Genomic DNA, 24032 nt, shown 5'->3' on the forward strand with positions numbered 1-24032 from the left:
ACGTAAATATGTATATTGGGAAAAAAGAAAAAAAAAAAAAGTAAAATCATATCTAGACAGCAAAAATGTACAAGTGACTACTTCCTCCAGCTGTTTTTTTTTGGAGTTGGAAAACAATCAATCTTACCAATTTCTGGTTCAAACCTTTTTAACTTTCATAAAATGAAACATGTTTTAAACTAAAACAAAATATAATTCTGAGATGGGTGTTTAGCTAGCCAAACACATCCGATCTCCTCATACAAAAGGTTGGCCATAATAAAATTTGTAGATTGAGGGAGGATTGCTAGCTCACCCTAGTACTTCTGTGTTCTGTAAAAGAGCAGCTGTCTTCTAGTAGTGGAGCAGCTGTCCTCTAGTAAGGTCTTATCTGCCAGTCGAATAAATGGATTGATAGACTCCTCTCCAACCACCAGACCCTTACGTACGACAATCTGATGACAGATTTTTTTTTTTGAAAGGTAAAATTCAGGATGACTACGGCCATCATGAAGGTGGTAGCAAGAGATCACTGCTAAAAATAAAAGCTAGCAGCAGAAAACAAGATGGTTAATACAAAATTTGCAATAGATATGAATTAAAATTTCTTACCCATCTGACCAAAATTGTGAAGGGCTGGGGTTAAAGAACTGGAAATTCTTTTCTGTGAGGCGGAGACAACAGCTTGTCCATTTTTTATAGCAGAAGTTATCTGTAAAGCTTGCTGTTGTACATGTATTATCCTTGAGTGAGGCATCTGTTGTGTTGTTGTACCTCTAAAAGGCACAAGGATAGTGCTACTTGTCTTAACCTACAAAGAAAAATAATGCAAAGTAACTCCATTTGTAGAAAACTCTTGATAGTCACACACAGTCGTCTTCATTTGGGAAACTTGAAAGATTTGGTTGGAACACTTAATTTATACCAGTGGATGGGAGCTTGGGTGTTTTACTGTATAGCCAGTAGGCCTTCTGGACTACATCCCATGTGCAACTCCTACCGTGTGTCCCTGAAAGTAAGACAATGTCTTACATTCTTTTTACCCCCAAAAGTCCCACTGTCTTACTTTCGGGGTATGTCTTATATTGGAAAAAAATCCCACAGCAATTGCAGCAAGTCTCCATGCAATGTACCGTATGGGGACTTGCCGCTATTGCTGCACATGAGGGCACTGAGGCTGCGTGTTTTTGTATGTTGTCAGTGGTCCTAATGGACCACGGACAACATTACTGCAACATTTCTCGGTGGCCGAGCGTTTGGCTGAGCGCCCGACATGTGACAGCTCTCAGCTGGGCGCCCGGCCGCCGGCATGTCAGGGTGCTCGGCTGGGCGCCCGGCCGCCATGTCAGGGCGCTCAGGTGAGCGCCCGGCCGCCATGTCAGGGCGCTCAGGTGAGCGCTCGGCCGGCATGTCAGGGCGCTCAGGTGAGCGCCCGACTGCCGGCATGTGACGGCTCTCAGCTGAGCGCTCGGCCGCCGGCAAGTCAGGGCGCTCAGCTGAGCGCTCGGCCGGTACTGTAAGAAGAAAAAAAATAAAATAAATAAATAAAACGCTTTCCGTTTACTATGTCTTACTTTCGGGGTACGTCTTACATTAGCCGACCCCCCCAAAACCCCCACTACGTCTTACTATCGGGGGTGTCTTACTATCGGGGAAACACTGTAGTTGAGCTCGAAGAGTGAACTCTAAGAACCAACTGCAGTAATCTTACACCTTAAAAGCATACAGTGTACTAACCTAGGCTTCAAAGCTCAAGGATCCTTAACTAATGTCATCTACGTAAAGCATTGGAAATGTGGAGTCAGTTTATACTTTTGTAGAAATTTGTGCCTCTGTTTTCTAGAACTAGATCAGCAATTTTTTATGCAGATGAGTTTGCAAGGGCCATTGCTTGGCCTGTTCATATAGCTCTCTGGATGCTCTCCCACTCTGTTACCACCAACCTCATGTCTGACATGTCACTTTTCTGTGACCTGCTCTCCCGCCTGATCTCACACAGGCTCAGTCATTCACTGGGGGTGACAAATGCATAGTAAGGTCTTCATACCTTGAGAGAGTCAGAATATCGACCTGCTCATCTGCCACCTGGAAATAAGAGCGAGATCTCTGGCAAGAAAGGTCACAGAAAAAAGGGACCTGTCAGTCACTGGCTGTAGGCCGCCATCAGAAAGAGGGAAAAAAAAAAAAAAAAACAAACACTTAAGTGCTAGTGCAGGCATAGCCCCTCCACTTCAGCTTATTTGCATAAACATTTGCAGATGGATTTCTAGAAAACCAAGACCTGAACTTATAAAGTTATAGACAGTCAACATTTCAGATACCTACCCATGTTTGTTCATTTAACCCCTTTAAAAGTAATGCAAAGATATGTTATATTTGAAAAAAAGGAATTTTGTTTACTTACCGTAAATTCGTTTTCTTATAGTTCTGTAATGGGAGACCCAGACTATGGGTGTATAGCTTCTGCCTCCGGAGGACACACAAAGTACTACACTAAAAAGTGTAGCCCCTCCCTCCGAGCATATACACCCCCTGGTTAACCAAATATAGCCAGTTTAGTGCAAAAGCTGAAGGAGAGTAGCCACCCACAAGTAAAGACAGAGAAAGAACCGGAACAACCGGAGCCTCTGTCTACAACAACAGCCAGTGATAACACGCGGAACAAGAAACTGCCAACAGGCAACAGGGAGGGTGCTGGGTCTCCCATTACGGAACTATAAGAAAAAGAATTTACGGTAAGTAAACAAAATTCTCTTTTATCGTTCCTATGGGAGACCCAGACCATGGGACATCTCAAAGCAGTCCATGGGTGGGAATAAACAGAAAACTGAAAAGTAGGCGAAACCTAACTTCGCAAATGGGCGACAGCCGCCAGAAGGATGCGTCTGCCCAAGCTCGCATCTGCCGAAGCATGAGCATGCACTTGGTAGTGCTTCGAAAAGGCATGCAGACTAGTCCAAGTGGCAGTCTGACAGACCTGCTGAGCCGTAGCCTGGTGCCTGGAACCCAAGAGGCACCGATAGCTCTGGTCGAGTGTGCTTTGATCCCCAGCGGGGGAGGCACCTGAGTACTCTGGTAGGCATCGGAAATGGCCGACATAATCCAACGAGCTAGGGTCGGCTTAGAGCCGAGAGGCCCTTACGCCGACCTGTGGTCAGCACAAAAAGAGAGGTGCACCGCCTAAGAACAGCGGTGCGAGACACAGATCCGGAGCGCCCACACCAGATCAGGATATGCAACGCTTTTTCAAAGCGATGAACAGGAGCCGGACAAAAGGAAGGCAGGGAAATGTCCTGGTTAAGGTGGAAGGAGAAACCACCTTAGGGAGGAAGTCCGGAGTCGGACGGAGAACCACCTTGTTTTGATGAAAAACCAAAAAGAGGTGACTCCGAGGAGAGTGCAGCCAAATCAGAGACTCTCCCGAGGGAAGTTATGGCCACTAGAAAGACCCCTTTCTGTGAAAGACGAGACAAAGAACCCTCCCTAAGAGGCTCAAAGGGGGGTTTCTGAAAGCCGTGAGGACCAGATTAAGGTCCCAGGGATCCAAAGGCCGCCGGTAAGGCGGAATGATGTGAGATGCGCCCTGTATGAAGGAGCGCACCTGAGCCAGCCGGGCGATACGCCGCTGGAAACACACTGGCAGAGCCGAGACCTGTCCCTTGAGGGAATTGAGGGATAGTCCTAGCTGCAGACCGGACTGTAGAAAGGACCGGAGGGTCGGCAAGGAAAAAAGGCCAAGAAACATGGCCGGAAGGGCGACACCAGGACAGGAAAATTCTCCAGGTCCTGTGATAGATTTTGGCCAAGGAATACTTCCGAGCCAGAGTCATAGTGGAGATTACTTCAGGAGGAATACCAGAAGCCGTCAAGATCCAGTACTCAAGAGCCACGCCGTCAATCTGAGAGCCGCAGAATTCTGGCGGAAAGACGGACCTTGTGAGAGAAGGTCTGGACGGTCCGGGAGATTCCACAGCACCTCAACGGACAGATGGAGCAGGTCAGGGTACCAAGCTCGCCTGGGCCAGTCTGGCAATGAGAATGACCCGACGGCCCCCCATTCTGAACTTGCGCAGGTCTCTGGGCAAGAGCTAGAGGGGGAAACGCGCAAGAGACGAAACTGGGACCAATCTTGAACCAGCACGTCTGCTGCAAAGGCCTGAGGATCGTGGGAGAGAAGATCCACTTCCGGAGTGCCCCACCACGCCTGGGTTGTGGACTGCAGATGTGGTGGACCTGGAATCCTCCGTCCACTGAAGGATACCAACAGTGCCAGGCGGCTGAGTGTCACGCCCTGGTGTTAATGTAGGCAACCGCTGTGGCGTTGTCTGACTGGACTCGATTGTTCTTGCCCGCCAACAGGTGGTGAAAGGCCAAGAGCTAGAAGCACAGCTCTGATTTCCAGCACAGTGATCGAGAGGGCTGATTCGGACGGAGTCCAAGTGCCCTGCGCTCTGTGGTAGAGATATACCGCTCCCCAGCCGGATAGACTGGCATCCGTGGTGCGGATCACCCAGGACGGGGCCAGGAAGGAGCGTCCCTGAAGAGAGAGGGGCCGAAGCCACCACTGAAGGAAGTCCCTGGTATGTGGTGACAGAGCCACTAACCTGTGCAAGAAGGAAGTCCGCTTGTCTAAAACAGCGGAGAATGTCCAGCTGCAGAGGACGCAGATGGAACTGGGCAAGGGAACCGCTTCCATTGACGCCACCATCTGACCCAGCACCTGCATTAGGTGCTTGATGGAATGACGGCGGGGCCTCAGCAAAGAGCGCACCGCTAGTGGAGGGACTGCTGTTCGACTAAAGGCAGCTTCACAAGTGCCGGCAGAGTCTCGAATTCCATCCCTAGGTACTTGAGCTTCTGGGTCGGAGTCAGAGTGGACTTTGGCAGAATGACAAGCCACCCGAATTGGACTAGAGTGGCGAGAGTGAGCGAGGCACTCCGCTGACGGTCTGCACAGGATGAAGCCTTGACTAGAAGGCCGTCCAGGAAAAGTGATGCCAACCCTTGGAGGTGCAGAACCGCAACCACTGCTGCCATGACCCTGATGAATACTCGAGGGGCCGTGGCTAACCCAAAGGGAAGAGCCACGAATCGGAAATGTTCCTCTGATTGCAAAACGTTGCCAACGCTGGTGCGAAACTGCAATTGGCACATGCAGATAGACCTCTCTGATGTCGAGGATGCAAGGAATCTCCTTGGGTCATCGAGGCAATGACTGATCGGAGAGACTCCATGCGAAAATGCCGCACCTGAACATGCTTGTTGAGAAGCCTGAGATCCAGGATGGGCCGGAAGGAACCGTCCCTTTAGGGGACTAGGTAGAGATTTGAGTAGAAACCTCTGAACCGTTCCCAGGCGGGAACCGGTACAATTACTCCGTTGGCCTGCAAGGATGCCACGGCCTGAGAGAAGGCGGCGGCCTTGGAGCAGGGGGGAGTTGACAGAAAAAAATCTGTTTGGCGGGCTGGATAGAATTCTATCCTGTAGCCGTGGGAGAGGATATCCCGCACCCACTGATCGGAGACGTGTTGAAACCACATGTCGCCAAGCGGGAGAGCCTACCACCGACCAAGGACGTTGCTGGCGCGGCCAGATAGTCAAGAGGAGGCTGCCTCAGTGGCAGCAGCTCCTGCGGTCTTCTGAGGACGCGGCTTCGTGCGCCAGTTGGGTTTTTGGTCCTTGGCTGAGTTAGTGGACGAGGCCGAGGGCTTAGAGGACGACCAGTTGGAGGAACGAAAGGAACGAAACCTCGACTGGTTCCTGCCCTGTTTTTGCTTGTGGCATGGAAGTACTCTTCCCGCCAGTAGCTTCCTGAATAATTTCATCCAGTTGTTCACCGAACAGCCTGGGCCCAGCAAATGGGAGCCCAGCAAGGTACTTCTTTGAAGAAGCGTCTGCCTTCCACTGTCGAAGCCACAGGATCCTGTGGATAGCGAGAGAATTGGCCGAAGCCACCGCAGTGCGGAGCCTCCAGCATGGCAGACATGGCATAGGATGAAAAGGCTGAAGACCTGGAAGTTAAGGCAACCATCTCGGGCATAGAGTCCCTGGTGAGGGAATGCATCTCCTCTAGAGAAGCAAAGATGGCTCTGAAGCCCACACTGCTGCAAAAGATGGGGAGAACGAGGCCCCTGCCGCCTCATATACAGATGGCGGACAGTGGAATCCTTAAGGGAGTTGCCATCAGCCACTGATACAACTTTCCGGGCTGAGAGTCTAGACACCGGAGGGTCTACCTTTGGTGAATGAGCCCACTCCTTGACCACCTCTGGTGGAAACGGAAAACGGTCATCAGAACCACGCTTTGGGAAGTGTCTGTCAGGACAGGCTCTGGGCTTGGTCACAGTGGCCTGAAAAACTGGAGTGGATAAGGAACACACTCCTTGTTCTCTTAGGCAAGGTATACTGATGCTTTTCTGCCAGAGAGGGGTGCTCCCCTGATAGAGGCGGATTGAGGTCCAGTACAGATATAATGGACACAATCAAATCATTAGCATCTGCGTCACTTTCGGACAGATCAATGGGGTACATAGAGTAGCGTCCGAGCCCCCAGTAAAGGCATCCTCCCTGTCTTGAGAGTCAGCTCGTGAACCAGAGCCGCGGGACGAGGAAGGAAAGGGGACCCTGCGTCTCCATTTTAGGAGGACGGGGTCTGAGACCAGATGAAGAATCCTCTGTGATCTTTGCTGAGCGAGCCATAGCAGCAGAAGCGCCCTGAGAAGGGGGCTGATGCATGCTCAGCAGTGTCCGGGACAGCTGTCCCCTGGAGAGAGGGATTCTACCCAAGCCAGGGGTTCAGCCACCGGAGCCGGAGCAGCCGGAGGGACCACTGGGGATGAGCCTTCAGGCTGAGGCACCACTATATTAGAGCAGGCATCACAATGTGGTTATGTGCTCGGTACAGGCAGTACGAGCCTACAGCAGTGCATATTAAGTACAGCCTTGCAGCCTTGCTCTGATGTGAGACATGCTGCTGAAGTGGGGGCTCTGGCCAGAATGACCCCCAGCAGAGTATATAAACAGTGTATATAAGCAGGTCCACAACCGGAGGTTGTGGCTTGCCAGACCGTTTGACAGAGACATCTGTGCCCTCCAGATCCCACAGCCCAGACCCCCAGAGAGATGGCCAGCGCAGATCACTGTCACAATGTGGTTATGCATGAGAACGCTGATAAAATGGCGCCGGAGCGAGGAGATGGGGCGGGGCCAACTCTAAGAGCGGGATCGGAGGGCCAAGGAGATATACAGGGGAGGGAATATTTCCTCAGATAGGAGTGTCCCTCACCAGTGCTGAACAGTCGCTGGGCGGAGCCGCACTGTCCCTCTGCATGATTGGCATGCAGGGGCAGTGAAAACGAAACTAGGCCTCAGGCGAAGTCGGGGCCTAAATTTAACGATGCGGCCGGCGAGCAGGCACCATCGGTGCGGTTCTCAGGTAAAAACCAGAGAACCGGCCGGAAATGTCACAATAGATACACAGCACACTCTCCCCAACAATAAAGTACAAGGGACCCCCTGATAATAACGTCTCAGATACTTCGCTTGTGGGACGCAGGGCCAGGTCCCTGAGGGATGAGTGCTCTGTCCGGCAGGATCCTGAAAGGGCTGCGGATGGAGACCGGTCTCCTGCAAGGCAGGGAGAACCGTGCTGGCTCCCACTTCAAGCCAGAGCCCCGGAGGGATGGTGAAGGAGCGCGGCATGTAAGGCTCCACCCCTGAAATCAACCTGAACAACACCGCCGACAGTGGGGTGAGAAGGGACATGCCGGGAGTCCAGGCTTGGACCCGCTTTTCTTCAAACTCTTTCCAAAAATCAAAATCAGATGAGAATGCATGTGTGGATGTGTGCCTCCTGAACACAAAGCATTGAACTGGCTATATTTGGTTAACCAGGGTGTGTATATGCTCGGAGGGAGGGGCTACACTTTTTAGTGTACTACTTTGTGTGTCCTCCGGAGGCAGAAGCTATACACCAATGGTCTGGGTCTCCCATAGGAACGATGAAGAAATCTAGATTACTTACCGGTAATTGTTTTTTCCAGAGCCACGACAGCGCCACCAGAGAGATAGGTCCGCCCTCATTCTGGACAGGAAACCCACTAAAATAAGGTGGCACCTCTCCCATGCATCAGTTAGGTTACAGAGCACAGAGGAGTACTACAAAAAGCAAGGTTAATCCAAATCCCACGGCCACACCCACTATCGTGAAGGCAAAAATCAGAGAACGCAAGGCAAAAAGGGGTGGGAAGCAGTGGCGCTGTCGTGGCTTTGGAAGAAACAATTACCGGTATTTAGATTTTTCCCATCGTCATGACAGCGCTACCAGAGAGATTCGAAAGAAACACCTTTAGGGAGGGACCAGAGCCTACAGAACCCTGCCACTGAACATAGACGTGGCAGAAGAGCCAGCCGGTTGATCGTAAAAACAAGGCGGTCAAAGAGACCAAGTCCCATGTAAGTAAGCCGAAGAATATCTCCAAGGGCAGCCCAGGACGACGACAGAACCGGTAGAGCGTCCCGTAATACGCTGAGACACCAATGTACCATGGGCCACACAGGCCTCCCCAAGAGGCACCCGGAACCAACTAGGACTAGACCCTCTGGACGCCGAAAGCCCAACCGTGGATCGTGGAGACAACAAGGCCACACATGATCCCCCAGAATCTGGAACCGGAGATACAGAGAAGAGCTCTCCTAAAACCCAATGAAGAACGAGTCCTCTGCAGCGACTGGAGGATAGGGACAGAAGGAGGGAAGACAATTCCTCCAACATGGAAGTCCCATGCTACAAGCGGCAAGGGACAATGGCCGTATGAGGCTGGTCCCATTAACCCAATCCGAGAGACTGTCGGTGAGAGCCCAAGGACACTAACACCCCGGCCCCAAGACAGCACAAGCAGTAGCCACCTTGAGGGGTAGGGAACGGAGAAGAGGTCAGAAGGAGCATAAAGAGCAGTCCATGCACAAACCAACCCCCAAGAGGGGGGGGGGGGGGGGGGGGAAGTAGGGAGGGGAAGCTGGTGACCGCAGGAAGGCTACTGCGAACCCATCCAATACCACCAACCAGTCACTGTACAGTGCTTCCAATGCTGACTTGCCCCTTTGAACTGTCAACAACCCCAAGGGCAGACTGTGCTGAGGTAGGCCAAAACTGCCTGAAACCGGCCCAACCCGTAAAGGACAGAAGTTTCCCCATACTCAGAGAACCCAGGGATAGAAGGACGTTCACCACCGAAAGAGTGGAATAGAGCGAGGAAAAGCCCTGATGTCCAACCGTCCCTCCATCAAATCCTGGCCATCAGATGGAGGCCTGAACCCAGAGGAGGAGAGCCCCCGGGAGAGAAGAAACTGTTCCCGAAGTTGCCTCGACAGAACCCCGAGAAGGGAAGCAAGGTTGCGCGGGCCGTGAGGGGAGTGGGGGGGGGGGGTAGTTGCAACTATGATAGCATGAATTCTTCCTCGGACGTGCCTCCGATGTGTAGGGCCGTGACCTTCATTAGGGTGAATGACCGTGTACGCCCCTAGAAAAAGGGGAACACCTACTCCGGCACCCAACAGGCTCCAACCAACATGGTGCCTGCTAATTGAGGAAAAGCGAAGAGAGCTGATCCCCTTGGGCACAGTACCACGAGGGTGAAAAAAACCCAGATAAGAGGGACTCCAGTCCCCCAGGCGAATCCTGCAGCCAAGTGTGCTGGCAACGGTTGCAATAAGCCAAAAAAACTGAAAGCCCCAGGAATGCCAACCAAAACACTGGCCAAATTTTTATTTTTTTTTTTTGTTTTTAAGACCGGTTTTTAAATTTTGCCTGTACACGTGAAGCCACCAATGGGTAAGGCATAAGGCAACCAACAATGCAAGGAACGCTAAAGGTGCCGGCTGGGAGGCATCAAGCAAGAATAGCAACACTAGGCTCCAACATAGAGGCGCTGCGTACTAGCACAAAGGTGCCAGGCACAAGGTTAGGAAGTGCCTGACAACCACAGTAAGAGCCAGGCAACACGCCCAGGAGGCGCCAAGAGTAAACCTTAGACGCGCCAGGCGTCTCTCAGAGTCACCAAGCACTAGCGGAGAGCCATCAAGCACAAACCCAAAGTCGCCTAGGCCACAGCCCAGAGGCGATGGGCTAGCGCCTTGAGGAGACCTAATGTTTTGAGCTGAGCCCAAGTCCAAAGGCTTGAGGCCCCAGCTCCAAAGGCCCTAGGCATCGGCTCAGAGGCCGTGGGCACAGGCAGAGGCCCTAGGCACAGGTAGAGGCGCCAGGCACAGGGCCAAAGTACGAGGTACAAGCTCTACGAGGTACAAGCACTAGGCACTGGTACAAAAGGTACCAGGCACAACACAGCGGCACAAGGAACAGAGGCACTAGGCTCCGGTACAGAGGTCACAACACCGAGGCTAGTCACAGTACAAGATAGGCACATCAGAGGCACAAGGTGCATCACAGGCACTAGGCACCCCATAGGCGCTAGGCATAACATAGGCACTATGCACAGCAGAGACGCAGAGGCACCTAGGCAAAGCAGAGCCACTAGCCCTAACAGAAGCACGAGGCCCATTATAGGTACTAGGCCCACCATAAACAGCAGGCTCATCAAACACTAGTCACCTCATGTGCGTTAGGCACAGCCTAGGCACTAGGTACAGCAGAGGCTCCAGCCACCGCAGAGGCACTAGGCACCGCAGAGGCAGTAGTACCGAACTGTGGCACTAAACCCAAGCTTATTAGCACCAGTCGGTCCGGAGGTATCGAAGCCGAGGTAGAGTAGGGAGGCCAAAGCCGAGAAGCAATGAGACCAATCCACCCTGAATAGGAAGCCCCACAGTCCCAAAGGCAAAAAAAGTGTCTATTCTTTGTATCCCTTATGGTATGGCTTAACTGAAACACCAGAGGCAAGCGGTGCGGGGGAGCCGAGCTAAGTGGACAGAGTCGGGAGGTGAGCAGTCTGAGCCCTATTGTGAGGGCCATGAGGCTGGAGGAGTGAAGAAGCCTGGGCTGCCAATGAGTCATGCAACCGTGGGCTCTGAAAAATCCACTACTGAAAGTCAGAATAGGCCCCTGAGGAGGCTCCACTGAAGGGCAGCTTTCATTTTCAAAGAATGGAAATATCCCGAACACCTGCCTCACCCCAGAAGCAGGCCGACAGACAGCCTGAGTGTGGGATGCCGCCATTAACCAAAGCTGGAGGAACCATCATTGTCCGTGGCAGAAATTCACCCGTAACTTTACAAGGGCTGGTTTCTAGAACTGAAACCAGACAGCCAGGAGGCCCCCGGTCAGTAGAAGGGCGTGCAGGCCGAGTCCGCACAGAGGCCCAGCAATGCTCGTGACAGAGAGGAAGCTGGGAAGTAAGCCGCCACTCACCACCCTGACAGACCGCATCGGGTTGAGGCGGGAGGTATGGACGAGAACACCTGCGTGAATGCGCTGCTTTGAGTTTTTCCACCATGCAGAAGCGATGGGCACGGCCATCTTGCCCGTTCTTGTGCATGTGCAGAGACAGCTTCCAGTCCAACACCTCCTGTCAGGACCCGGAAGTCCACGGCGCGGCCAGAGATCGCAGCTTCCACACCTGGAAACCCCTGACCCTGTAAGCCACCGGCGTCAGAGGCCCTAGTGAAACAACCGCAGCCACTCCAGTCTACGGGACATAGTGGACCAAAAAAAAAAAAAGCAATACCGGTGTGTCAACTGCCGGAATTCTGATGGTCCCGACAGCACACAGACCTGGAGGACAGTGAATACAACTGCAGGGGCATACACCTTAAGCAGGACACAGCCTAGCATGTCATGTATACCAAACCGGTGTATACCACACAGTACCGGTGTAGACAGCTGCTGGGATCTCCACCCTGACAGGACAAACCCTGAGGCCAGCGTATACAACTGCAGGGACATACGCCCAAGCAGGACACAGACCTGGCATTTGACAGTCTACCATACAGTACCGGTGAATACAACTGCCGCAAACTCACACTCTGAGGCCAGTGTATACCACTGCAGGGGTAAAACATCCCAGCAGGACACAGAGCTGGCATGCAACCGGCATATACAACTGTAGGCGTGCTCAACCCTACAGGACACAGACCCAGCATAAAGTACTATCGTATGCAACTGCCGGGACCTCCACCCTGGCAGGACACAGAGCCGGAGGCCTGTGTATACAACCGCCGATGAATAGCCTGAGCAGGATACAGACCTGGCTTATGACCGGTGTATACAACCACGAGGGCTATACACCCCAGCAGGACACAGACCCGGTCCCAAAAAACAAAAAAATTGTAAAAGAAAAAAAAAAAAAAAAAGCTGAGGCCCCTGATTTGAACTCCAAGGACCCCAACCTAAAGCAGTCCTTCACTGTGGCAGCGCCACAGCACTTCTGGGTCTCCCATCCTGGGACAGGAAACTGAACTGACGCGTAGGAGAGGTGCCGCCCGGGAAAATAATACATTTACAATTTGAGGACTTCCTTATGCATTTTGTTGCTCCCTTTCTGCTGCATGTAGGTGCACAGATGCACTTAGTATGGAGGATCATACAACTGCAACATTTCTCCCCGTTCAATAGATTACTTTTAGGCCACATGTGCACACTGCAGTTTTTGATGCATTTTGTGGTGACCTTTTAGGGTATGTGCCCATGATCCGGGACATGCTGTATCCTGGACGCAGCATACTCTCTCCTGCTGGGCCCTGAGTAATGTCTGCAATAGACCGCAGCTGCTTGTGCCCACAATCTGGGCTTGGGAAGTTGCAGTCTCTCTATGTTCTACCTGCGGCAAACACTCTAGTCTCCGCAGCAAAGACTTGACATGTGGCTTGGGAAGCTGCACAGCATGTCATTTTATGCTGTGGAAAAAACAAGCACAGTGGGCATACAATTTCTAAAAATCCCATCCACTTTGCTTGTACTGTACAGCGCAGCACATCAAAAAAATGTACCAATGCTTTTTTTAGCCACAAGATGCAGGTTAAATTTTGGTCACAAGGTGCATTTTTGTGGTTACCAACATGCGGACATTGCCTAAGAATTTGTTGAGCGAGGTGGTTTCGGAAAAAGAAAAAATAATTTAAAAAATAAATAAAATAAGGAAAACCTACTGCAATTCCCAAGCTACTTCACACATCAGGTTAAGTAATGATATATAAGTGTACATCACATCAAACTGCCACTTTTGGGGCATAGTACATAAGTTATCTAGAACAATCCTTACTAAAATGTAAAACAAACTCCTTATTTCAGAAGCCAATGCACACCTGGGACTTGCTTTTCGGAAGCAAATAAATTTCTTGGTAATTTTTTGGCAGCAAAGAAAACACAGGGGAAGCCCAATCAAGGAAGAGACTGCATGCATGTGCAAGGACACCAGTGATACATCAAGCACCAAGTTATACAACAGTATTACTGACAAGGTCAAAGAGTCTATAGTTACCTCACATTTCGGTGTCGGATGAGCAACTCTCTTCCTTTGGCCAGGAATTAAATCACTTTCCCTAGATTCCTGTATTTCTATTTCAGATTGATCTTGACTCTAAAATGAATGAAATATTCACTAAATACAGTTTATTTTTCAATTAGGCATTTCATTTTATTTGCAGTTCGTTAGTAGTTCAGTAAACTGTATTTGTTTAGACTAATACATCAACCATTCATATTAACTTGGTAGAGTTACAGGTCACAAAAAAATTTGAGATCTACTGTGTTTTTCCAAAAATAAGACACTGGCGTATACTTTTGCCCCCTAAAAAAAGCACAAGGGCCTATTTTTGGAGAAACATGGTGGGGGGGGGGGGAACGATTTACCCCCCCCCCCCCCTTCCCGGGAGACTCATACTCACTAGACCAGGACATCTGCATGGCTCCCAGGTTCTCCCTGTGATCTCTGGCGGGCGCTACCAGCAGGTATGCTGCACACAGTCCTCCCCTGCTTCTGGCTGACACACGCGCATCACCACACCCAGCATTACAGAATGCTTTCGGCTGCAGGGAACAATGCACAGTCTCGGCGAGAAGAAGTCTGTCGCTGGATGTGGTGTGTGATCTGATGTGTGTGGGTGTGCGATCACTGCAGGTCCTCTGCTCGGCATATGGTGAGTGTGATTGCAGGGAGCCCACTGTGTATAATGAAGTATCCTGCATTATTCTAACTTTTTTAGCTGCATAGAGACTTCATTATTGAACCGCGACTAGGTCTTATTTTTGGGGTAGGGCTTCTATTTAAGCCTTGTTCCAAAAATGCTGAAAATCCCTGCTAAGGCTCATTTTTGGAGGAGGTCTTATTTTTGGAAACACATAGTAATATGCCAATTCTTCAGAGGACAACCCTAACCCTTTTGCGCCAAACCCAGTTTTCTCTTCTGACAAGTGTCACTTTGACAAGTTGACTAACGCTTCAATGTAGTCTGGTGATTCTGAGGTTGTTTTTTTTCATGATATTGTACTTCTGGATAGTGTTAAAATTAAGGCAATATCTTTTGCGTTTATTTGGCGAAAATGTCGCAATTTACAAACTGAGTATACCCTTAAACCAGGAAGTTACTGTATATCACACTAAATAGTTAAACATTTCCCACATGTCTACTTTACAATCGTCACAACTTGTGAAACAATTATTTTGGTTAGGAAGTTAGCAGGGTTTAAAAGTTAATGAGCAATTTCTCATTTCTCCAACAAAATTAACAAATCCCATTTTTTTTTTCCGGAACCACATCACATTTGAAGTTACTGAGGAGCCTACAGAAAATACCCAAAAGTGACACCATTCTAAAAACTGCACACCTCACACTGCTCAGAACCACATACAAGTTTATTAACCCTTCAAGGACTTCACAGGAACGGAAACCGTGTGTAAAAAAAAATAAAATGATCATTTTACTTTTTCCCCACAAAAAAATGTTACTTTAGCCTCAAATTTTGCATTTTCACAAGGGTATCAGGAACAAATGCACCATACAATTTGTTCTGCAATTTCTCCTGAGTATGCAGATACCCCATATGTGGTGGAAAGCTACTGTTTGGGCGCACGGCAAGGCTCGGAAGGGAAGGAGTGCCATTTGAATTATACAGTGCAAAATTGTTTGAAATAGTGGATGCTATGTCACATTTGGAGCGCCATCTATGAGGTGTTTTTGCAAGCTGAGTTGACGTTTCTATTGGTACCATTTTTAGGACCATAACATTTTTTGGTAGGTAGAATCAACATGAAACAGCAGTTCAGGAATTGTTTTTTGTGATTTTATGCCTTCACAGTTTGTTAAAAAGTAACCGGTTTATTCATCAGGTCAGTACGATTACAGCGATACCACATTTATATTATTTTTTATGTTTTGCCGCTTTTATACAATTTAGCAAAAATATATCTTTTTTGCATTGTTGCATTCTCAGACCTATAATTTGTGTGGCGGATTGTTTTGCGGGACAAGATGTAGTTTTCAGTTATACCATTTTTATTTCTGTTCAACTTTTTGATTGAGTTTTATTCCACTTTTTTCTGCGGTATGATGACAATTTTTTTGCCACTTTTTTTTCTAAGCGGTTTAGTGAAGGGGTTAAATAGTGACAGTTTTATAAATCAGGACAACTGAAAGGAGATACCAAATACGTGTACTTTATATAAATGTATTTTTTAATATAAATTACCAACACACAGTACATACAACAGTATCTACCCTCACCTACTGTATCCTCAACTATCCCTTGTAGACTGAGCCCTCGCAGGCAGGGACCTCTCTCCTCCTGTACCTGTCTGTGCCCTGTATTGTTTATGATTATTGTACTTGTCCCTATTATGTATACCCCTTTCACATGTAAAGTGCCATGGAATTTATGGCGCTATAATAATAAATAATTCATACATAAAATGTGATATTTTTATGCTATATTTTGCAATAGTTATTTTGCTTTTTTACTTAGTCCCTACATTGGACTTTCACTTTTCTTAGTCTGATCGCTGGTATAATGCATTGCGATGTAGCAGCATGGCAATGCATTATACTGTCAGTGTCAGGCTGCAGATCGCATGACCCTGCTGTAGGCAAGGCCTGACAGGCCACCATACATGGCAGACCCGGAGGTCATCATGCGACCTCCATCTGCCATGACAACCCTCAGCACACCATGATCACGGGGGGGTATTTTGTGTTGTGTTTTTTTAACTTTGTCCCACTATGGGATATGAATATTTTTACATTGATTGTTGATCTCAAGAATTGTACTGCAGTGCTTGACACCAGTGACTCACTGACACAGCCTATTAGATGCTGCTTATAGCAGGATCTAACAGGCTTCCCTACCCTTGAGTCATTAGAAGACCCGCAGACTACCATGGCAGCCATCAGCATCCATGATTACAATTAATAAAGGTAGATTGTATAAAATGGGGGCTTTTAACAGTCTTTTAACCATTAAGATAACGCTGTTGCAATTGAAAGCAGTATTATAAGGGTTAATCATCCCCAAATGGTGTCAGCTGTCACCCGCAGGATTTTTACCCGCAGGGGCAGGGAACTATTTACTTCTTATCAACCGCAGTTTTAAAACAGTGATTAGGGAATAAGGCCACTTAATGGCCATTGTTTTAATACATATCGGCAGTTAAGACACATCCAGTCAGGACCAACTCTGACACGAACCCCCTTGCTCTGTGGGGATGGCCAGGGCGTGGACTACAGGGGGGGATCTATGGGACTATATTCAACTTTTTTTTAATTTTACATATGAAAAGTAAGATTGTTTGAAAAGGATAAAAGCAATTTGAAGAGTTTTGAGGTCTACTGAATAAGCTTTCCAAGGTTTAGGACCTATGCTTGGTGAATGAAATATTAACCCCTTCAGCCCCCGGGCATTTTGCGTTTCTCGGGGGGGGGGGGGGGGGTTTCCTCACTTCCGAGAGCCGTAACTTATTTTTCCGCCAATCTTTCCATATAAGGGCTTGTTTTTTGCGGGACAAGTTGTAGTCAAGTTTTACCATATGGTGTACTGGAGAACGGCAAAAATATTCCAAGTGCGGAAAAATTGCAAAAAAAAAAAAAAAAAAAAGTGTGATCGCACAATAGTTTTTGGGATATTTTATTCACAGTGTTCACTATATGGTAAAACTGATGAGTCGGTGTGATGCCTGAGGTCTGTGCGAGTTTGTAGACAATAAACATGAATATGTTTTAGTAGTATTTAGGGGTTAAAAAAAAAATCCACATGCTTGTCCAAAAAAGTGGCACACTTTTTGCGCCATTTTCCGAAACCAGTAGCATTGTCATTTTTCTGGATCTATGGCTCGGTGATTGTTTATTTTTTGCGTCTCGAGCTGAAGTTTCTAACTGTACCATTTTTGCGTAGATGCTACGTTTTGAGCGCCTGTTTTGCAGCGACTACAAAATGTAATTTTGGAGTTTGGTAAACGGCGTAGCAGCAAAAAAATTCCAATCAGATTAATTGATTTTATATTTCGATAGATCGGGCATTTGAGCGCAGCGATACCAAATGTGTATTTTTATTTTTTTAACCCTTTAATTTTGAATGAGGTGAAAGAGGAGTGATTGGAACTTTTAGGTTTTTTATTTTTGTAAAACTATTTTAAGTTTTTTTTTATTTTACTAGTCCACCTAGGGGGCTATAACGATCAGCTATCTCATCGCTCTGCCATATCTCCAGATAACAGCAACAGAGCCAAGATCTGCAGATATGCGGCTTTGCTTTCAATGCCGGCAGTATTCCGGCATTGAGGGGAAGTGGCTCATGTTAGCTACAGACGTCATCACATGACCCTGTGCTACCATGGCAACCACTACAAGTCACGTGATAATGTCACGTGACTTCCGATGGGGGCAGGGTAAGTCAGCATAAAAGCAGTGCATATACATCTCGCCGCCAGATTTTGGCAGCGAGATGTAAGGGGTTAATAGTCGCAGGTGGAAGCGATTCCACTCGCGACTAGCAGGCACAAATGTCAGCTGTTGAAAACAGCTGATGTGTGCGGATCGCCGCGGCCTGCCCACGGCAAGGGGTGGGGATTAACTGCACACTATCCATGACGTACCCAGTTAATCCCCAGTAAAGAAAGCTAGTTATGCCAATAAAAAAGGGAATTTTGTTTACTTACCGTAAATTCCTTTTCTTCTAGCTCCTATTGGGAGACCCAGACAATTGGGTGTATAGCTTCTGCCTCTGGAGGCCACACAAAGTATTACACTTTAAAAAGTGTAACCCCTCCCCTCTGCCTATACACCCTCCCGTGGACCACGGGCTCCTCAGTTTTGGTGCAAAAGCAGGAAGGAGAAAACTTATAAATTGGTCTAGGGTAAATTCAATCCGAAGGATGTTCGGAGAACTGAAGACCATGAACCAAAAGAACAAATCAACATCAACAACATGTGTACACAAAAGATCAACCAGCCCGAAGGGCACAGGGGTGGGTGCTGGGTCTCCCAATAGGAGGTAGAAGAAAAGGAATTTACGGTAAGTAAACAAAATTCCCTTTTTCTTTGTCGCTCCATTGGGAGACCCAGACAATTGGGACGTCCAAGAGCAGTCCCTGGGTGGGTAAAATAGTACCTCATTAAAAAGAGCCGAAACCGGCCCCCTCTTACAGGTGGGCAACCGCCGCCTGGAGGACTCGCCTACCTAGACTGGCGTCTGCCGAAGCATAGGTATGCACTTGATAGTGCTTCGTGAAAGTGTGCAGACTAGACCACGTCGCTGCCTGACACACCTGCTGAGCCGTAGCCCGGTGCCGCAATGCCCAGGACGCACCTACGGCTCTGGTAGAATGGGCTTTCAACCCTGAAGGGAGCAGAAGCCCAGAAGTACGGTAGGCCTCTAGAATCTGTTCCTTGATCCACCGAGCCAAGGTAGACTTGGAGGCCTGAGAGCCCTTACGCTGGCCAGCGACAAGGACAAAGAGCGCGTCTGAACGGCGCAGGGGCGCCGTGCGAGACATGTAGAACCAGAGTGCTCTCAGAAGATCCAAAGAGTGCAAATCCTTTTCACACTGGCGAATTGGATTAGGGCAAAAGGAAGGCAAGGAGATATCCTGATTTAGAGGAAAAGGGGATACCACCTTAGGGAGAAATTCTGGGACTGGACGCAGAACCACCTTATCCTGGTGGAAAACCAGGAAGGGAGCTTTGCATGACAGCGCTGCAAGCTCAGACACTCTCCGAAGTGATGTGACTGCCACCAGGAAGGCCACCTTCTGAGAAAGACGGGAGAGAGAGACATCCCGCAGCGTCTTAAAAGGCGGCTTTTGAAGAGCAGTCAGGACCCTGTTAAGATCCCAAGGTTCCAACGGACGTTTGTAAGGTGGGACCATGTGGCAAACCCCCTGCAGGAACGTGCGGACCTGCGGAAGCCTAGCTAGACGCTTTTGAAAAAACACGGAGAGCGCCGATACTTGGCCCTTGAGAGAGCCGAGGGACAACCCCTTGTCCATTCCCGATTGTAGGAATGAAAGGAATGTTGGTAAGGCAAACGGCCATGGAGGAAAACAGTTATCAGAGCACTAGGATAAGAAGATTTGCCAAGACCTGTAATAGATCTTGGCGGACGTTGGCTTCCTGGCTTGTCTCATGGTGGCAATGACATCCTGAGATAACCCTGAAGACGCTAGGAGCCAGGACTCAATGGCCACACAGTCAGGTTGAGGGCCACAGAATTCAGATGGAAAAACGGCCCTTGTGACAGCAAGTCTGGGCAGTCTGGAAGTGCCCACGGTTGACCCACCGTGAGATGCCACAGATCCAGGTACCATGACCGCCTCGGCTAGTCTGGAGCGACGAGAATGGCGCGACGGCAGTCGGACCGGATCTTGCGTAGTACCCTGGGCAGCATTGCCAGAGGGGGAAACACATATGGCAGTCGAAATTGCGACCAATCCTGGACTAAAGCATCCGCTGCAAGAGCTTTGTGATCCTGAGACCGCGCCATGAAGGCCGGGACCTTGTTGTGTCGTGACGCCATGAGATCGACGTCCGGCGTTCCCCAGCGGCGACAGATCTCTCTAAACACGTCTGGGTGAAGAGACCATTCCCCTGCGTCCATGCCCTGACGACTGAGAAAATCTGCTTCCCAGTTTTCTACGCCCGGGATGTGAACTGCGGAGATGGTAGAGCCTGTGACTTCCACCCACTGCAGAATCCGCCGGACTTCCTGGAAGGCTTGACGACTGCGAGTGCCGCCTTGGTGGTTGATGTAGGCGACGGCAGTGGCGTTGTCCGACTGGATTCGGATCTGCCTGCCCTCCAGCCACCAATGGAAAGCCAATAGGGCTAGATATACTGCCCTTATCTCCAGGATATTGATCTGAAGGGACGATTCTATTGGAGTCCAGGTTCCTTGAGCCCTGTGGTGGAGAAAAACCGCTCCCCAACCTGACAGGCTCGCGTCCGTGGTGACCACGGCCCAGGTTGGGGGTAGGAAGGATTTTCCCCGAGACAGATGTGGGTAGGAGCCACCACTGAAGTGATGTTTTGTTTGCAAGGGAGAGAGAGATGTTCTTGTCGAGGGAAGCCGAACTCGTCCCATTTGCGAAGAATTTCTCATTGGAGTGGCCGTAGATGGAATTGCGCGAACGGCACTGCCTCCATAGCTGCCACCATCTTCCCCAGGAAGTGCATAAGGCGCCTTAAGGGGTGTGACTGACTCCGAAGAAGTGATTGCACCCCCGCCTGCAGAGAAAGCTGTTTGTCGCGCAGTAGCTTGACTAACGCTTGCTGGGTATGAAACTCCATCCCGAGGTAAGTCCGTGATTGGGTCGGCGTCAACTCTGATTTCGGGAAATTGACGATCCACCCGAACTGCTGGAGAGTCGCCAGAGTGGCGGTAAGACTTCGTTGACACGCCACCCGAGAAGGGGCCCTGACTAGGAGATCGTCCAAGTAGGGGGATCACCGAGTGGCCCTGAGTGCAGGACCGCCATGACGGATGCCATGACTTTGGTGAAAACCCGTGGGGCTGTCGCCAGGCCGAAGGGCAATGCGACGAACTGGAGGTGTTCATCCACGATGGTGAACCGCAGGAAACGATGTTCGGGTGCGATCGGCACATGGAGATAAGCATCCTTGATGTCGATCGATGCTAGGAAGTCTCCTTGTGACATCGAAGCGATGACTGAGCGGAGAGATTCCATCCGAAACAGTCTGGTTCTCACATGTCTGTTGAGCAGCTTGAGGTCCAGAACGGGACGGAATGACCCGTCCTTTTTTGGCACCACGAACAAGTTGGAGTAAAATCCGCGACCATGTTCCTGAAGGGGGAACGGGAATCACAACTCCTTCCATCTTCAGAGCGTCCACTGCCTGAAAAAGTGCGTCGGCCTGTGCAGGGGGTGGGGAGGTTCTGAAGAAACGAGCCGCAGGACAAGAGCTGAACTCTATCCTGTAACCATGAGACAGAATGTCTCTCACCCAACGGTCTTGAACGTGTGGCCACCAGGCGTCGCCAAAGCGGGAAAGCCTGCCACCGACCGAGGATGTGGGTAGGTGAGGCCGAGAGTTATGAGGAGGCAGTCTTGAAGGCAGTGCCTCCTGTGGCCTTTTGGGGGCGTGAATTGGACTGCCACGCATAGGAGTTCCTCTGGCCTTTCTCCGGCCGGTTGGACGAAGAGGTTTGGGGCTTGGCGGAGGGACGAAAGGACCGAAACCTCAATTGGATTTTTCTCTGCTGAGGTCTCTTAGGTTTGGACTGTAGTAAGGAGGAGTCCTTTCCCGAGGATTCCTTAATAATCTCATCCAGCCGTTCGCCAAATAAACGTTCGCCAGAAAAAGGCAAACCAGTTAAGAACCTTTTGGAAGCAGAGTCTGCTTTCCATTCGCGCAGCCACATGGCCCTGCGGACAGCCACGGAGTTAGCGGATGCCACGGCCGTACGGCTAGCGGAGTCCAGGACGGCGTTCATGGCGTAGGACGAAAATGCTGATGCCTGAGAGGTCAAGGAAGAAACATGCGGAGCAGAATTCCGCGTGACAGCATTAATCTCAGACAGACATGCCGAGATTGCTTGGAGAGCCCACACGGCCGCAAAGGCCGGGGCGAAAGATGCGCCCGTGGCCTCATAAATAGACTTCACCAAGAGCTCTGTCAGTGGCATCCTTCAGGGATGAGCCATCGGCAACAGACACAACGGACCTAGCAGCCAATCTAGAGACTGGCGGATCCACCTTGGGTGAGTGTGCCCAGCCCTTAACGACTTCAGGTGGAAAGGGATAACGCGTGTCAGAGTGCCTTTTAGCAAAACGCTTGTCCGGGACCGCTCTGGGCTTCTGGACAGCGTCCCTGAAGTTAGAGTGATCAAAGAACGTATTGCGCGTACGTTTGGGGAATCGAAATTGGTGTTTCTCCTGCTGAGAAGCCGACTCCTCTACAGGTGGAGGCGGGGGAGAGAGATCCAACACGTGGTTGATGGACGAAATAAGATCATTTACTAAGGCGTCCCCCTCAGGGGTATCAAGGTTGAGGGCGAAGTCAGGGTCAGAGCCCTGAGCTCCCACGTCCGCCTCGTCATCCAGAGTCCTCAAGCTGAGATCCAGAGCAGCGTGAGGAGGCCGGGGAAGAGTCCCAGCGAGGCCGCTTAGCCTGTCTGGGACTGCGATCCGGGCAGGAGTCCTCCGCCTGGGACCTAGGGGCTATCCTGGGAGCGCGCTGCAGCGCGGACCGAGAAGGCCCTGGAGGAGACAAACTAACAGGGGCCGGGGCCTGTGAAGAGCCCGGTCTGGACTGCAATGCCTCAAGGAGCTTAGATGACCATTTGTCCATAGACTGTGCAATGGATTGAGAAAGTGACAGAGAGTTTCTCAGCGAAAGAGGCCAATGACGGTGACTCTGTCCCTGCAGCCTGCTCAGGAGGAGCAGGGGGATCTACATGAGCCGAGGGGCCCACAAGTGCCCTAGGCTCCGGCTGAGCAAGCGTGGCAGGAGTCGAGCATTGATCACAGTGAGGGTAGGTGGATCCCGCAGGCAACATAGCCCCACAAGAGGTACAGGCTGCGAAAAAAACCTGTGCCTTAGGGGCTTTGCTCCTTGTGGACGACATGCTGTATGCAATAAGTGTCCCTTAGGAGAGCGACCACTGAGGGTATATGGGAAAGGGTTATACAGCCGTTCCGAATATATTATATATAATATATATAACACATACCTACATACACATACCGGCACCCTAGGGGAACCAGCACCGGCTTACCAACCGCTGGTGTCCTCCAGATTCCCTGTCGTGGGTCCCCCGGAGCTGTAGAGCTGTGCAGCTGCAGCATAATGCCAAACATGGCCGCCGGAGCTCTCAAGGGGGGAGTGGAGCCATGGGCGGCGCCGGCAAAAGGAGGCAATCTGGAGGCCCCATAGTGGTCAATGAGAGGGGAGGGGAGACATGCAAAGATGCTCCAGCCCTCTGTCGGTAATCCCACCCTTACCCCTGACAAGCAGGCCCGGGGGCGGGATTTTTCCCGACTAGGCCGGGGACTAAATTTAAGGCCGTGCCCGACAAGCAGGCACGGTCGGCGCGGAAGTCCGATGAAAAAACAACGGACGGCGCTACTGGGGAGAAAGGCGACCTGTCTCCCCGTACCGTCCCCCCATGGGGACACAGAGTACCTTAAAAGGTGCAGGGCCCGGTCCCTGGGGATGAAAACGCTCCGGTCCAGCAGGTTCCACCAGGGGCTGCGGATGGAGCACGGTCTCAGCAGGTGAATGACCGGTGAGGCTCCCACTTCACCCAGAGCCGCATAAGGGATGGTGAAGGAGACGGCATGTGGCTCCAGCCTTTGTACCCGCAATGGGTACCTCAACCTTAACAACACCGCCGACACAGTGGGGTGAGAAGGGAGCATGCCGGGGACCCCATAGGGGACCTCTTTTCTTCCATCCGTCATACTATGTATGAGAAATCTTTTTTTTTTTTCTATGAGTGGGTGTGTGCCTCCTTCCACACAAAGCATAAAACTGAGCCCGTGGTCCACGGGAGGGTGTATAGGCAGAGGGGAGGGGTTACTTTTTTAAAAGTGTAATACTTTGTGTGGCCTCCAGAGGCAGAAGCTATACACCCAATTGTCTGGGTCTCCCAATGG

At 50.2% G+C, this 24032-nt stretch overlaps 1 protein-coding gene across 1 annotated transcript in view; it reads right to left on the reverse strand.

The window, feature by feature from the left end:
* LOC142312902 (RNA exonuclease 1 homolog) overlaps positions 1-24032 on the reverse strand; it is a 129913-nt gene that overhangs the window by 88242 nt on the left and 17639 nt on the right. The window contains exons 3-4 of the mRNA XM_075351921.1: positions 13413-13511; positions 592-790 (exon numbers count right to left, since the gene is read on the reverse strand). Of these exons, the coding sequence (XP_075208036.1) occupies positions 592-790; positions 13413-13511 (298 nt within the window). The remainder of the gene's footprint in view (positions 1-591; positions 791-13412; positions 13512-24032) is intronic.

Source organism: Anomaloglossus baeobatrachus, chromosome 1 (genome assembly GCF_048569485.1).
Source record: "Anomaloglossus baeobatrachus isolate aAnoBae1 chromosome 1, aAnoBae1.hap1, whole genome shotgun sequence".
Classification (NCBI taxonomy): domain Eukaryota; kingdom Metazoa; phylum Chordata; class Amphibia; order Anura; family Aromobatidae; genus Anomaloglossus; species Anomaloglossus baeobatrachus.